Consider the following 12,078-nt stretch of genomic DNA (forward strand, 5'->3'; position numbering starts at 1 on the left):
TCAACACGACGGTCAACGCTCGAGCCAGGCGGGCGGCGGCGGCGGCGGCGGCGCCACGCGACAGGGCTGAGGGCGGACTGGAGTCAAATTTCGACCCTTGTCACCTTCTCCACGTCCCTCTACAACGCAGCATGGCCCAATTCGACAAGTCAAAGCGCTCAGTCGTCAAGCACAAGACCAGGAAACCCTTCATGGGTGGCGGAGGTGGGCCAAGCGGTGGCACAGAGGCAGGACCTTCAGAAGGGAGACCGCGATCCTTGGCCAAGGGAGGGAGGGGAGGTGGGGGCTTCAAGGTTGGTCCTCGTCACGCTCCGGATGGGGCTTACCTGGGCAAGGGTGAGTAGGCACAGTGAGGGAGACATCTCTTCAAGGCGACTCAGGGCTGATGATGCTTGACCCCTCTTCCCACTTGCCCGCAGCCAAACGCATCAAAGCCAACCTCATTGCAAATGCCAAGACCAAGCAGCGCTTCTACAAGAGCATCAAGGGCAAGGACAAAGCGGACGAAAGCGCAATGCAGATGGACCACGCTGAGCCTAGTCTGGGACGATTTGCGCCCGAGGCTGGAGCAAGACAGGCAAGAGAAGGTGGTCAGGAGAAGGAAGAGGATACGAGGCGGAGTAGAGGAAGGGCAGGACCGCCACCGCCGTCAGACGATGAGGCGGAAGGTGAAGATGCAGGAGATCAGCGCCCTCGAAGAAGACAGGATCGAGCTGGCCCTGCGGTGCCTATAGGTGGCAAGCGCGGCAGTGCGGTGAAGGGTAGCGGTCAATCCCGCACAGACGCTCCATCAGCATCCTCAGCAGACACAGCCTCTCAGCAAGCTCGTCAGCCGCCAAAGTATGCCTCACGTGAGGAAGCCCTCGCTGCTCGTAAAGAGCGTCAAGAGAAGTGGAACAAGGCCAGCGGCAGCGAGGTTGGGCGTCGGCGCGGGCAGCCAGATTTGGGCAGTAGAATGGAGGTGCTGCTCGACAAGATTCGAGCCACCTGAGAGGGTGGAGAATGGGCATTGTGGGTGAACTTCGTATATCGTATGTCATTGCTTTTTCGTGAGTATGGGGCTCGCAGCTCTTATCCTGGCCCGACCTTGGGAATGTCGTGATGCTCGCTCAGCTTCTCGAGGTACTTGTTGAAGTCCCCGACGCGCTCCTTGTGGCTCTTGCCGGCTTCTTTGCGTACTCGTTCGGCCATCTTTGTTTGCGAAGAGAAAGGGGTAGGAGTCAGCACGAAGGATTCGGACACGGTAGTGTCAAGGCAGCTACTTACCCTCTTTCTCTGCACCTCAGCGAATCGTCGCTCGGCATCCGTCATCTTCCTACCTCCGCTGCTCCCGCTGGCCCTCTGGCGCTCTTCATCTTCCTCCTGCTCTGCCAACCTTCTGAGCTCCTCGGCCGTGTCCGCTGCTGAATCCTTGTGCTTCAAGCTCGAGGATGATGACGGGTGCGACGAGGACTTGCTCTTGTGCTTTTTGTCCTTTTTGTGCTTCTTGGACGAGGATGCGTCGTCTCCGCCCTTGAATTTGAGTGACCCACCCGGCTTGAAGGACGAGTAGGCATCACTGCCTCCTCCGCTGCCCATCGTGACACGATATGCTGCTCAGCAATGAGAGCTCTAGAGATGTGTAAATTGGTACGGATGGAGGCGACGTGGAGTTGTCGAGGCCGTCCCTGTCCGCCCTCGACGTCGAGGAGCCCGTCCCGTCGCCTCTGGATTTTGGCGAATCGAGGCCTCTCTTTCCGCTCTTGCTTCTTGATCCTCATCCTCGGTAGCATACAGCATGGTAGCTCAGCCTGCAATCTCAAGCCGGGCGAGAAAGCCTCATGGAAAGCACCACGAAAGACAGCAGAGTCAGAAGGGCCCTCGTCCGGGCCCGTCAGCTCCGGCCAAAGGCTCGAAAGCTCCTTCTGCCAAGGCACCGGGCCACCAGGAGGTCGATGGCGAGCAAGAGCCGACAGCTCCCACCGCTGAAGCAGAGGCCGATGTGCCCATCTTCCAGCGCACTTCCCTCTCCCTCGCCTCCAACCCCTTGCCACCGCTCTCCTCTCTCGGTTCCACCCTTCCCAAGTTCACCAACTTACACCGCCTCGACATGAGCGATATGCAGCCGAGCCAGTCCGCCAAAGATGACGACAGTGATGATGAGGGAGAAGGCTCCTCTGGTCGGCTCAGCTCGCTGAGCTTCTTGCAAGAGGCACAGAGGGAGGCAGAAAAAGATATCAGGCGCGCGAAGAAGGCTGCCAAGAAGGGCAAGGGCAAGAACATCGAAGAGGAGGACGAGGATCGCAAGACGCTCGCCCAGAGTCTGACCTGGCTCAATCTCTCCAGCAATCCGACTCTGGGCGAAGCACAGGAGAGCTTCCTCTCTCACAGCTCCTCATTTTCCTCCGCATCATCTTCGTCCAATCCCCTCCAACCACTAAGCGCTCTCACCTCGCTCCGAGTCCTCAACATCTCCTCGTCCTCCCTCCTCTCACCTCCTCCGCGGGCAGCTCTCCTCCCTCTCGCGGAGTCTCTCTGCGCTCTCGTGCTCAGCCATAATCGGATCAAGTCCCGTCACCTAGAGGAAGCCTTGCCGAGTCTGCCTAATCTGAACACGCTGGTGCTCAGCCATAACCGGTTGACGGTGCTGCCGAAGGCTTTACCGGGGCTGCTGCCCAAGTTGACCAAGTTGAGTGTGAGCCACAATGATTTGGGTGGGGAGGAGGAAGCGAAGCAGGTGGAGGCGGATAGTGATGACGAGGACGAAGAGATGGCGGAGGGAAGTGCCACAGAACCGCTACCGGACTTCACAATGTGCACCAGTCTGCGAGAAGTCAGGCTCTCCCACAACCTGAGGTTGCGCACACTGCCTCCGCATGTGGCTACGTGGGGGCGAGGAGTAGTTGCAGAAGTGCCAACCGCAGCAGCCGATGAGGACGAGGCTTCAAGTGCACCAAGATCGAAGAGCGGGCGCGGTCTCGAGCTCCTCGACGTAGGGCACTGTGGCCTTTCCTGGTCTACCGTACAATCTTCGCTGCTCGGCGTAGCCTCCTCAGCCAGCGGGCTCAAGAACCTGACTCTGGCAGGCAATGCGGACGTCGAAGACGAGGAAGACTATAAGGTCTCCGTGCGCCAAGCTTTGCGCGCACTAGTGGTTTTAGATGGGGCGAGGGTGGTGGAGAGGGGGAAGAAGAAGAAGGATGAGGAGGGGGACAAAAGGGCTGAGAGGCGCATGATGGCGTTGGACGCAGAGGACAGCGGCGATGAGGCTGTCGAGGGGGCTGCGACATCAAACGACGTTGGGGGGAAGAAGCGCAAGAGAGGCTCTCGTGGGGGGGCCGCAGCCAAAAATAATGGTGGCACGGCCGACGCCGAGCAGGGCACAATGGCTGAGGTTGCTTCGGACGACGAGGACGCTAGCGCAGGCAAAGGCAAGACGAAGAAGAGCAAGAAGGACGGCAAATCGCAGTCCGACGATTCGACGGCAGCTTCTGTCCCACCAGTGCCATCAGCACCTTCAAGTGGGAAACGTGCGAAACGTGGCGGCAAGGAGAAGAAGGCGAAGAGAGAGGAGGGAGACGTCAAGGATGATGAAGATTGGCTGGCGCACACGCGAGCCAAGGCTGTCGCGGCGGCTGCGGTTGCTGATGGTGAGGAGGAGAATGCGGAGGGAAGGGCGAGCGGTGGGGAGAAGAACAAATCGAAGAAGGACGGCAAGAAGGGGAAGGGGAAGGGGAAGGATGATGAGAAGAAGAAAAAGAAGCAGAAGGATAAGGATGCAGCCCCTCGCAAAGCGTGGGACGAGGTCACTCCCGCCACGACCGCGGCCGCAGCCTCTGAACAGCCAGCTCAGCCGACAGGCAAGGGCACCGCAGTTGCGGGCATCGTCGAGGTCAAGCGTAAGCGCGAGCGTGAGCAGCAGCAGCAGCAGCAGCAACACCTGCAGATGCAGAAGCAGCCCGGCTCGACTGTGGGCAGCGGAATGGGCGGCGGATGGGGCGCTGCGGACGGCGAGGGTGATACTTGGGGTACAGGCCAGTCGGCCTGGGATTGAGCGATGCAATGCTATCCTTTGCAAACAACGATGTGAACGAGTCGACCTCTCTGCCTTCCTCGTCTCTCTTGCTCTTCACGGCCCTCAATTCCCCTTTTCACCCAGCGCAGGCACAAACAATGTGGAACCCCAGCAGCGCCACATCCTGCTTACTGCCTCCCTGGCCGCCGCGTCCGCCTGAGCGTCAAGTGAGTTGCCGTTGCTCTGGCTCTGCTTGGTCGCGCGTACAGCAGCAGCTGACTCGAGTTCTCGTACATCTTCAAGGAAAGCCGAGAGGCGAAGCTCGGCCCCATTTGTTGGGCTGGCTTGTTGAGGTGGAGGCGACGAGGACGAGAGGCTCGAGGAGCGGACGCGTCTCTTGCGATGCCCGGCACCGCCGTGACGGCTGGAGCGACGGGGCCCTACAAGTACGCTGGAACCTGCTTTACGCAACGCCGCCAGCTCGAGGAGGGCGTTTCCGTACTCCTTCGCGGCGGCCGCTGCGCTCTCCCCCTCCTCGCCCGCTTTGGCGCCTGCGGTGAGCATCCTGTCCACACATCGCATGCTCGCCCACGCCCTCTGCTTCTCCCTCGCGGTGTTCCCCCTTTGTGCTCCCGCAGACGTCCTGCCCCTCAGCAACCATTGCCCTGCCTTGACTCCTGCCCAAACGATTCCCATCGCAGGGGCAATACCCACCGCCCCGAAGAGGAGAGCCTGGCTCTTGAGCAGGTGATCAATGCCCCCCATTGCAACGGCGAGGTCATATTTGGCCTTTTGCACTTGAATGAGCAGCAAACGAGGCAGTGAGCCGCCAGCCAGAGACTTGAGCGGGGTTTTGAGCTGATCCTCGTATGCCAGCATGACCACGTCCAGGTCGCCTTCTCTCACTTTTGCCCTCAAAGACTCTCGACGAGCCATATCCTCTGGGCTCAGGTGTCCCTTGTCGAGCGCATACTGCGTGACCATCCTCTCCAGCGACTCGAGGTCGGCCTTGCGCCCTTCCTTGGTCACAATGCTCGTCGTCTCGTCTCCGGCCGCGTCCCCGCCGCGAATCGTATCGAGCAGCTCAGACACAGGCTGAATAAGCCAGTTGCGGACAAAGCCTTCGAGGGTCTCACGCCCGTCTCCCAGGGCCTGGGAGAGTGCGTCCCTGTTCTGCGAGGCAAGACGGAGCGTGATGAGCAGTAGGGTCGGATAAAGAACCAGGCGAGGCCAGATGAGAGAGAGGCGACTTGGAGGAGAGAGGCCCAGGGGGGCTGCAGAGGTAGCGCTGCGCTGGTGTTGGGGGCGGCCATCTGCCGCTGCAACGTCGAGAAGGGTTTGAAGGGAGGCTTGCTGCGGCGTCTTCTGCGCTTGCAGGCGCGGGGAGCGTCGCAGCCGGTCTTCATCTTGGCTGCTGAGCTGCAGTGTCTCCTGTAGCTTGGAAATGAGCTTCTCACACTCTTCTTGAGCGGCTGCCTCGCTCTTTGGCTCCTTGCCGTTTGCAGAGGGCAGAGCCAGAGCCGTCAGCGTGAGAGCGCCCAATTGCTGCGCTACAGCGTCTCTTCGCTCATCGAGGAGTGCGCGCTTTGATGCTGCCTCGTGGACAGTAAGGCTCAAGGGTGAGAGGCGCTTGGCTCTGCGCAGAAGGAGGAGGGGGCCAGCGAGAGCCTTGGACCCTCGGCTGCTGCCCGGTCCTGAGGAGGCGGTGACAGCGTCCGAGTCTGCAGACGAAGCGTCGACCGAATGGGGCCAGAGGGCTCCCACAACGACGTCGGGTGTCTTTCTCAGCTGAGCAACAGTAGCAGCTACCGTCTGTCTGTTAATGCGCGGCGGGCCCGAGCTGGCACTGCTCGTCGTCTCGCACAGGATGCGGTAGCTCTCCCTTGCTAGAAGGACCAAGCGCGAGGGCAGCGTCTGTACGAGGTAGCTGAGCGCAGACCATGTCGACTCTTCGATGTTGGACCAGTACCACGTCGCGTCCTGGAGTCGATCAGCCTCATGGAAGAGATCGTCGAGGGCGAGGGCATAGACTGCGAGTGTGATGCGGGAGAGGTCCGATGAAGAGGCGGTTGATGTGGTAGGCGAAGAGACCGAAAGGCTGCGAAGGACCTCGAGGACTTCTTTGCGGCTGGGGATCGCGGTGGCTTCACGAATAGATTCTGGCAGGAGAGCCTCATCCTCTTCTTGAGTGGATGGTGCGCTTGCTTGACCGCCTTTGCTGCGCAGGCGACGCTTCGACTCGATGGCCCGCGTCTGCTGAGCTTCGAGGGCGTCAATTGCCCGTGACGTGGTGGCAAACCAGTCTAGGGCCAGCGAATCTGCCATTATATGTGAGAGAAAGGAGGAGTGGGTGGATAAGGTGTTGGGTCTTGGTTCGCAGCTGTTGGCTTCTCCTGCCAAATGTGGACGGAACAAAGGGCGATGAGCCTGAGACACGCGAGACGGGACGGCAGACGGGCGCATTCAGGTGGGCGTCGAGTCGATTGGCCGGAGTGGAGGCTGGTCTGGCGGCACTTTGACGCACTCGAGACCGGGCTGCTCCGCTCGAAGCTTCTCTCCTCACCATTCACCACATTCGTACCATTCACTCATCATGATCCGCACTGCTCTCGCTCGCTCCACCGCAGCCGCCTCGGCCGCTTCGAGGTCCACTGTCGCATCGCTGCGCATGAAGCACACCCTCCCCAAGCTCCCCTATGACTACAATGCCCTCGAGCCCGCTATCTCTGCTCAGATCATGGAGATCCACCACTCCAAGCACCACAACACCTACGTCAACAACCTCAACGCCGCAGAGGAGACCCTTTCCAACGCCCTGGCAAAGAATGACGTCAAGGGAACCATCGCATCTCAGTCGGCCATCAAGTTCAACGGAGGTGGGCACGTCAACCACTCGCTGTTCTGGCTCAACCTGGCGCCTGAGAAGGAAGGTGGAGGCAAGCTTGTTGACGGTCAGCTCAAGGCTGCGATCGAGAAGCAATTCGGTGGTCTTGATGAGCTCAAGAAGGTGAGCGAGCGTCAATGCAGCATGCATACACTCTCCCGTGCTCACCTGTCTGATTCCCCCCACCCTCTCCCTGCTATTGCCTCCCCCATTACCTCCCTCGCAGAAAGTCAACGCTCAAGCTCTCGCAATTCAAGGCTCCGGCTGGGCCTGGCTCGGGTACGACCCCTCGACCAAGTCCCTCGACATTGTCACCACAAAGGACCAGGACCCCCTCCTCTCCCACGTGCCTCTCGTCGGCATCGACATGTGGGAGCACAGCTACTACCTGCAGCACCAGAACAACAAGGCGGCTTACCTCGAGAATGTCTGGAAGGTCGTCAACTGGAAGACTGCTGAGGAGAGGATGAAGCAGGCCAACTGAGCCAGCAGATAGAGATATGGCGAGAGGGACGCAGAGCTACACGTCCCGTCGGCCTCGTGAAATGTCTGCACCGCTGAGAGATAGGAATGCAAAGTGTACGAAGTGTCATATCATGTCTGCTTTTTGTGTCTTGCGTGTTCAGAGTGAAGCCTTTTGCAGAGCTAGCTGAGATGCTCAGCGATATCGAATGTGGGCGTTGTGTGCTCTCGTTGAGTCGTCCCGCCGCGTGGCTTCACTCGACTGCGAAGAAGCCAAGCGGACCGTCTCGCGAATCTCGCAGTCTCGCGACATCACTTCCTTCGTTCCTTCCCATCTTGTCTTGACTGCCGTCGACCCTCTCCTTCCACCATAATGGCATCAACAGAAGCAGCCGCCGAAGAGCCACAAGCTGTCGCTCCTCCACCGCAAGAAGTCCTCTACTGCCCGCACTGCACCTTCCCCCCCGAGTACTGCAGCTTCGGTTCCTCTGCCTCGAAATGTCGCGCTTGGCTCGTTGCTGAGCATCCTGATCTAGCGGAGAAGATCTACGGATCCTCAAGCGGAGGCGATGGAGCTGATGCTGCTACTGCTGCTGAAGGGAGCGCCAAGAAGGGAGGAGCCGCCAAGGGCAAGAAGGGCAAGGCGGCAGATGGAGACGACGAAGAGCCAGACGTGGACGGCACGGCCAAGCAAGTCGAGGAAGGATTGACGCTCAAGCAGCAGGAGGATGAGGCGAAGGAGCGCGAGAAGAAGGAGAGGAGAGAGGACAAGAAGAGGGAGAAGGAGGCAAAGGAGAGGAAAGTGAGTTGGTGCCAGCTCCATCGAAGCAGCTTCTCGTCGTCCTCTTTCAACGAGTGATCGCTGACCTCCCTTGCCCCATCATGCGCTGCCAGGCCGCCAAGATCACCCTCACCAAGCATTCTCGTACGAAGAAGAAGGCCACTACCACCATCAGTGGTCTACACTTCTTCTCCCCACCCCTCCCAGCTCTCAAAGTCATCTCCAAGGGTCTCGCCTCCCGCCTAGCCACAGGCTGTTCGGTCTCCAAGTCCCCCTCGAACCCAAACGTCGAAGAGATCACTATCCAAGGAGATGTAGCAGAAGATGTCAAGGACATGATCTTGGCGAGACAGAAGCCTTTCAATGATTTGAAGGAGGGCGATGTCTCCGAGAGTCAGGTCAAGGTGGAGGAGGAGAAGAAGAAAGGCAAGGGGGCCGGGGCTGAGGGGGAGTAGATTGCAAGATGTATGCGATGATGATGATAATTTATCGACAATGGCAGCGCGACGCAGAAAATGATGAGTGAGGTTGAGCTCAGATGATGATATACACAACTGTCTACGGGAAGGTGGGTATGATGAGACGGACACCTCCTATGCGTCCCTGTTCTTTGCTCCTGCGGTCCTGCGGCCCTTCGTTCCGTGCGCTTCACGATTACTTCTTCTTTCCCTTCTCAACTGTCTTCTCCAGCACGCTCAAGTGCCGCTACCACCCACGCCTGCACCTGCACCTGCACTACCAGTCAACAACTTACTGTTGCCAGCATAATTTGCCCGGCTCAACCTCCTCTCCCGTGAATCCTCCGCAGGAATGCGCGGTGATGCTGGTGGGGAGGACAGAACGGTTGAAGAAGACCATGATCCGAAGTTAGGTCCGGCAAAGGGTGGGCTGGAAGGATGCGGCTTGTACGCTGATCGGGGCAGTGTGGAGACGGGCGTGATGGGAGGTGCCACCGCTTGGACTTTATTGCTCTTCGGTGGGGCAGGAGCAGCGGAGCTCTCTGCGGCAACGCTCGCAACGGCGGCAGCCGCTGCTGCTGCGGTAGTTGATCTGGACGAGGAGGACGAGACCGTCCTCTGCAGTAGAGCGCGTCGTGCAGCCGTGACGGCAGGCGAAGGGTCTTCTTTAGATGAGGCTGTCCCTTCTGCGAGCGAGACAGAGGTCGATGCTGAGGGAGGCTGCATTGTCAGCCCGTCTGGGGCTGCGCTGACAGGTCGCGATGACTGCGAGGCTGCCTGTTGCTGTTGATGAACAGAGGATGCTGCTTCGTCTTCCGCCACGGACGAGGGGCTGCGGCGTTGCTCTTTTGACGACGAAGAGGCCCAGAGCATAGCCATCATCCCCAGAGCCAAGGCGTAGGGCCTGCTTGGACCTCCACGCTTTCCAGACAGGGCTGGATCTGCCTGACCGGCGACTCCCGCTCCCGGCGTAGCAGCAGCCTCACTTCCATCCCTCACCACTGCACCCGACCCCACTCCGACCGAACTCGCGTCACTACTCTTGGCCGCGCCGTAGCTGAACGAGCGCATCGCATGCGCACTCGACGTCTCCACGACGGGCTGCGACGAATTTGATACATGCCTCCTGAACCCTGGCCTGGAGCGGCTGAAGGACTGAGAAGACGCAAAGGCCGAAGGAGGAGAGGAAGGATCCCAAGCTTTGAACGGGATCCGGCTGGGGGAGGCTTTGCGATGCGAGGTGGACGGGATAGTTGGAAGCGGGGCGGTTAGGGCAGAATGGCCACACCCGCTAAGAGGGCTCGGAGGCTTGATATCAGCTTTGCTCCCGATTGCTTCGCTCTCATCGTCGCTGTGCTCTGCACTAGCGCTTGGGCCCCTCGCTCCAGGCGCCAAGGCCGAGATGAGCGCGTCTGATCCTGCGAGCAGCATAGCGGACAGCTCTGTGGCCTCTTGCTCCATGCGGATGCGACTGGGCGAGCGCGGTGTGGCACCCGAGCCTGCGGCCGTGGGCGACCCTGCCAGCGCAAAAGCGGAGGAAGAGCTACCTTGGCGGCGATGTGGTGATTGAGGAAGGAGCTGAGGGAGGAGTTGCGGCGATTGAAGAGAAGTGGAAAGGGCTTCCGCCAGGACTGATTTGGCTTCTTCTCCATTGTCGTGATCGCCACCCTCATCGTCTGCTGCGCTTGTGTCGCCTACTCGCGTCGCCTCAGCGTCTTCCTCCGCCGTCGTTCTCGCAGCCATCGAGAAGCGTTGCAATCGCTCGCCGAGCTGAGTTTCGCCTCGCAGTTGGCCAAGGGCATCGTCGCCGCTGTCCTCTTGGGTTATGACGGTGGACGCCCGTTTTGAATTCGACATCGACTCATTCGAGTCGTCTGTCGTAAGCGCAGCATGATCAGAGACCACGATCGTCAGGTCGCCCTCGCCTTCTTCGGTGCGTTGCTGGTCACGGTCGTCCTGACTGGTTGGCGACGACTGCTCCGAGGCCCGGTCACCACGAGAGGAGGCGTCGGTAGAAACGACGGACCTAGAATGGAACGACGAGGGAGAGTGACTCTGCGGCGTCAAATCGTGCAGTCTGGTTGACAAGCGCTGCAGGGTCAGAGGCGGGACGAGAAGGTTATTGCCTGCCGTTGGGACCTTGAAAGACGAGGGTGAGGAAGGTGCTGACGACTCGGAGATGGTGGAGGGTGCAGAGTTGTGGGTGGACGAAGCACCCGAAGTATTGTCGGCTGTTGTCACCGTCGTCGGCTTCGACTGCGATGGGTCTGCGGCCGTCTCCTTCGCCCTCCGAAGCGGGCCTTTGCCGATCTGACCTGGCAGGCCACGCCCACGACTCCAGCGCTCGTGACCCTTGACACAGACCTCATCTCGCAATGATGCGCCAGGAGGAGCCGTAGGTCCCAAGATAGCCTCGTGCGGTTTGATCTTGAGCGCAGCCTTGGAAATGAGACTGAGGGAGCGCGGTACCATGGTTGAAGCCACCATCCTGACTACCGAGTTGGGTACCCACGATGCCAGCTCGCCAAGATCGGACAGCTGTGTGACCCTGATGGCGTCTATGCCTCGCATTTCCTCGACCATGAAGCCTCCCACGCCCAGATCCCAACGCACGTAGCCCTTGACTGGAGGCTTGGTGGGGTCAACCTCTGACCGGCAACTCGAGACCATCCTGAGCGGGCATTCGGCAGTCGCTGGCAGCATGACATCTGCAGAAAGCAACAGCATATCTCTTGGCTTGGCGACCATGAAGATTGCGCCCATGCGCAGATACTCGATACGCGCTGCTATGCTGCGTGCCAGGGGCGCCTCGTTGGATCCTAGCTCCTCCTCAAGCCAACGCCAGTTGCCTCCCTCCTGCACTGTCGTGTCCCACAGCCTGCGATTGCCCGACTCTGCCATGAGCGTCCAGAATTGTCTGCTTGACACTCCAGGCAGGATGCTCTGCACGCAAAATAGATTCTTGGAGGACGAAGGGTACGATGAGACCTTGATCGACGATGTGACAGCTGTTGCCTGCGTCGTCGAATAGATGACGTTCCAGTCCGAGATGGGAATGGGCACCTCTGCGTTTGGTGGCTCATCGATGGGGAGCAAGTGAGCCGAGGGCGGGTCGAGGTACATAAGGAATTGCCGGAGTAGCTCGAGGGCGTCTTGGGTGAGCTCAGATGGTGACCGCGGCGGTAGCGGCGCGTTCGAGGTTGGCGGCGTGCCACCAGCACCAGCTTGGCCGCTGCCGCTGCCACTGGCCGATCTCCTGCCTCGCCGCAGCGTCGAAGCGCCATTGGAGATCTTGGAAGGCATCGTCACTGACTCAATGCCTCTGCATGGTCGTGGTGACAAAAGGGAGGAAATAGCGGCGGTGCCTCCGACGCAGACGTTCACCTCCTCCTGACGCCATCGGCTGCCGCCCCGCGAGAGAGCAACACCTCGAGGAATCACGCCGGCTCGCGTGGCTCTGTCCGCCTGCAGCGGGAATCAGCGGCGGCTAATGGATTGA

General features: G+C 59.9%; 7 protein-coding genes across 7 annotated transcripts; 4 read left to right on the plus strand and 3 right to left on the minus strand.

Annotated features, from left to right (window-relative positions):
- Positions 1–104: 104 nt before the first annotated feature.
- On the plus strand, positions 105–1,055 carry BDZ90DRAFT_229626 (hypothetical protein). Its single transcript, XM_025505144.1, has 2 exons — positions 105–336; positions 420–1,055. Exons 1-2 carry the CDS (start codon positions 132–134, stop codon positions 989–991), a joined length of 777 nt encoding a protein of 258 aa, XP_025365227.1. The 5' UTR covers positions 105–131; the 3' UTR covers positions 992–1,055.
- BDZ90DRAFT_229627 (DUF1754-domain-containing protein) lies at positions 576–1,620 on the minus strand. Its single transcript, XM_025505145.1, has 2 exons — positions 1,267–1,620; positions 576–1,191 (listed from the first exon to the last, which is right to left on the minus strand). The coding sequence occupies exons 1-2, from the start codon at positions 1,576–1,578 to the stop codon at positions 1,072–1,074; spliced, it is 432 nt and encodes a 143-aa protein (XP_025365228.1). The 5' UTR covers positions 1,579–1,620; the 3' UTR covers positions 576–1,071.
- Positions 1,621–1,732: 112 nt separating this feature from the next.
- BDZ90DRAFT_229628 (RNI-like protein) lies at positions 1,733–4,062 on the plus strand. Its single transcript, XM_025505146.1, has one exon. The coding sequence runs from the start codon at positions 1,778–1,780 to the stop codon at positions 4,031–4,033; it is 2,256 nt and encodes a 751-aa protein (XP_025365229.1). The 5' UTR covers positions 1,733–1,777; the 3' UTR covers positions 4,034–4,062.
- Positions 3,643–6,403, minus strand: BDZ90DRAFT_229629 (NCA2-domain-containing protein). Its single transcript, XM_025505147.1, has one exon. It carries the CDS (start codon positions 6,317–6,319, stop codon positions 4,118–4,120), a length of 2,202 nt encoding a protein of 733 aa, XP_025365230.1. The 5' UTR covers positions 6,320–6,403; the 3' UTR covers positions 3,643–4,117.
- A 152-nt stretch (positions 6,404–6,555) lies between these two features.
- On the plus strand, positions 6,556–7,462 carry BDZ90DRAFT_263614 (Fe-Mn family superoxide dismutase, variant). Its single transcript, XM_025508613.1, has 2 exons — positions 6,556–7,001; positions 7,105–7,462. Exons 1-2 carry the CDS (start codon positions 6,588–6,590, stop codon positions 7,360–7,362), a joined length of 672 nt encoding a protein of 223 aa, XP_025365231.1. The 5' UTR covers positions 6,556–6,587; the 3' UTR covers positions 7,363–7,462.
- A 636-nt stretch (positions 7,463–8,098) lies between these two features.
- Positions 8,099–8,633, plus strand: BDZ90DRAFT_229631 (hypothetical protein; the record flags this gene model as incomplete). The annotated part of the gene is made up of 1 exon (XM_025505148.1): positions 8,099–8,633. A coding segment is annotated over exon 1 (344 nt), but the record flags the coding sequence as incomplete, so codon positions are not given.
- Positions 8,586–11,933, minus strand: BDZ90DRAFT_229632 (hypothetical protein). Its single transcript, XM_025505149.1, has one exon. The coding sequence runs from the start codon at positions 11,880–11,882 to the stop codon at positions 8,817–8,819; it is 3,066 nt and encodes a 1,021-aa protein (XP_025365233.1). The 5' UTR covers positions 11,883–11,933; the 3' UTR covers positions 8,586–8,816.
- Between the last annotated feature and the right edge of the window lie 145 nt (positions 11,934–12,078).

The sequence above is a fragment of the Jaminaea rosea genome (assembly GCF_003144245.1).
Source record: "Jaminaea rosea strain MCA 5214 unplaced genomic scaffold BDZ90scaffold_1, whole genome shotgun sequence".
Taxonomy (NCBI): Eukaryota; Fungi; Basidiomycota; class Exobasidiomycetes; order Microstromatales; genus Jaminaea; species Jaminaea rosea.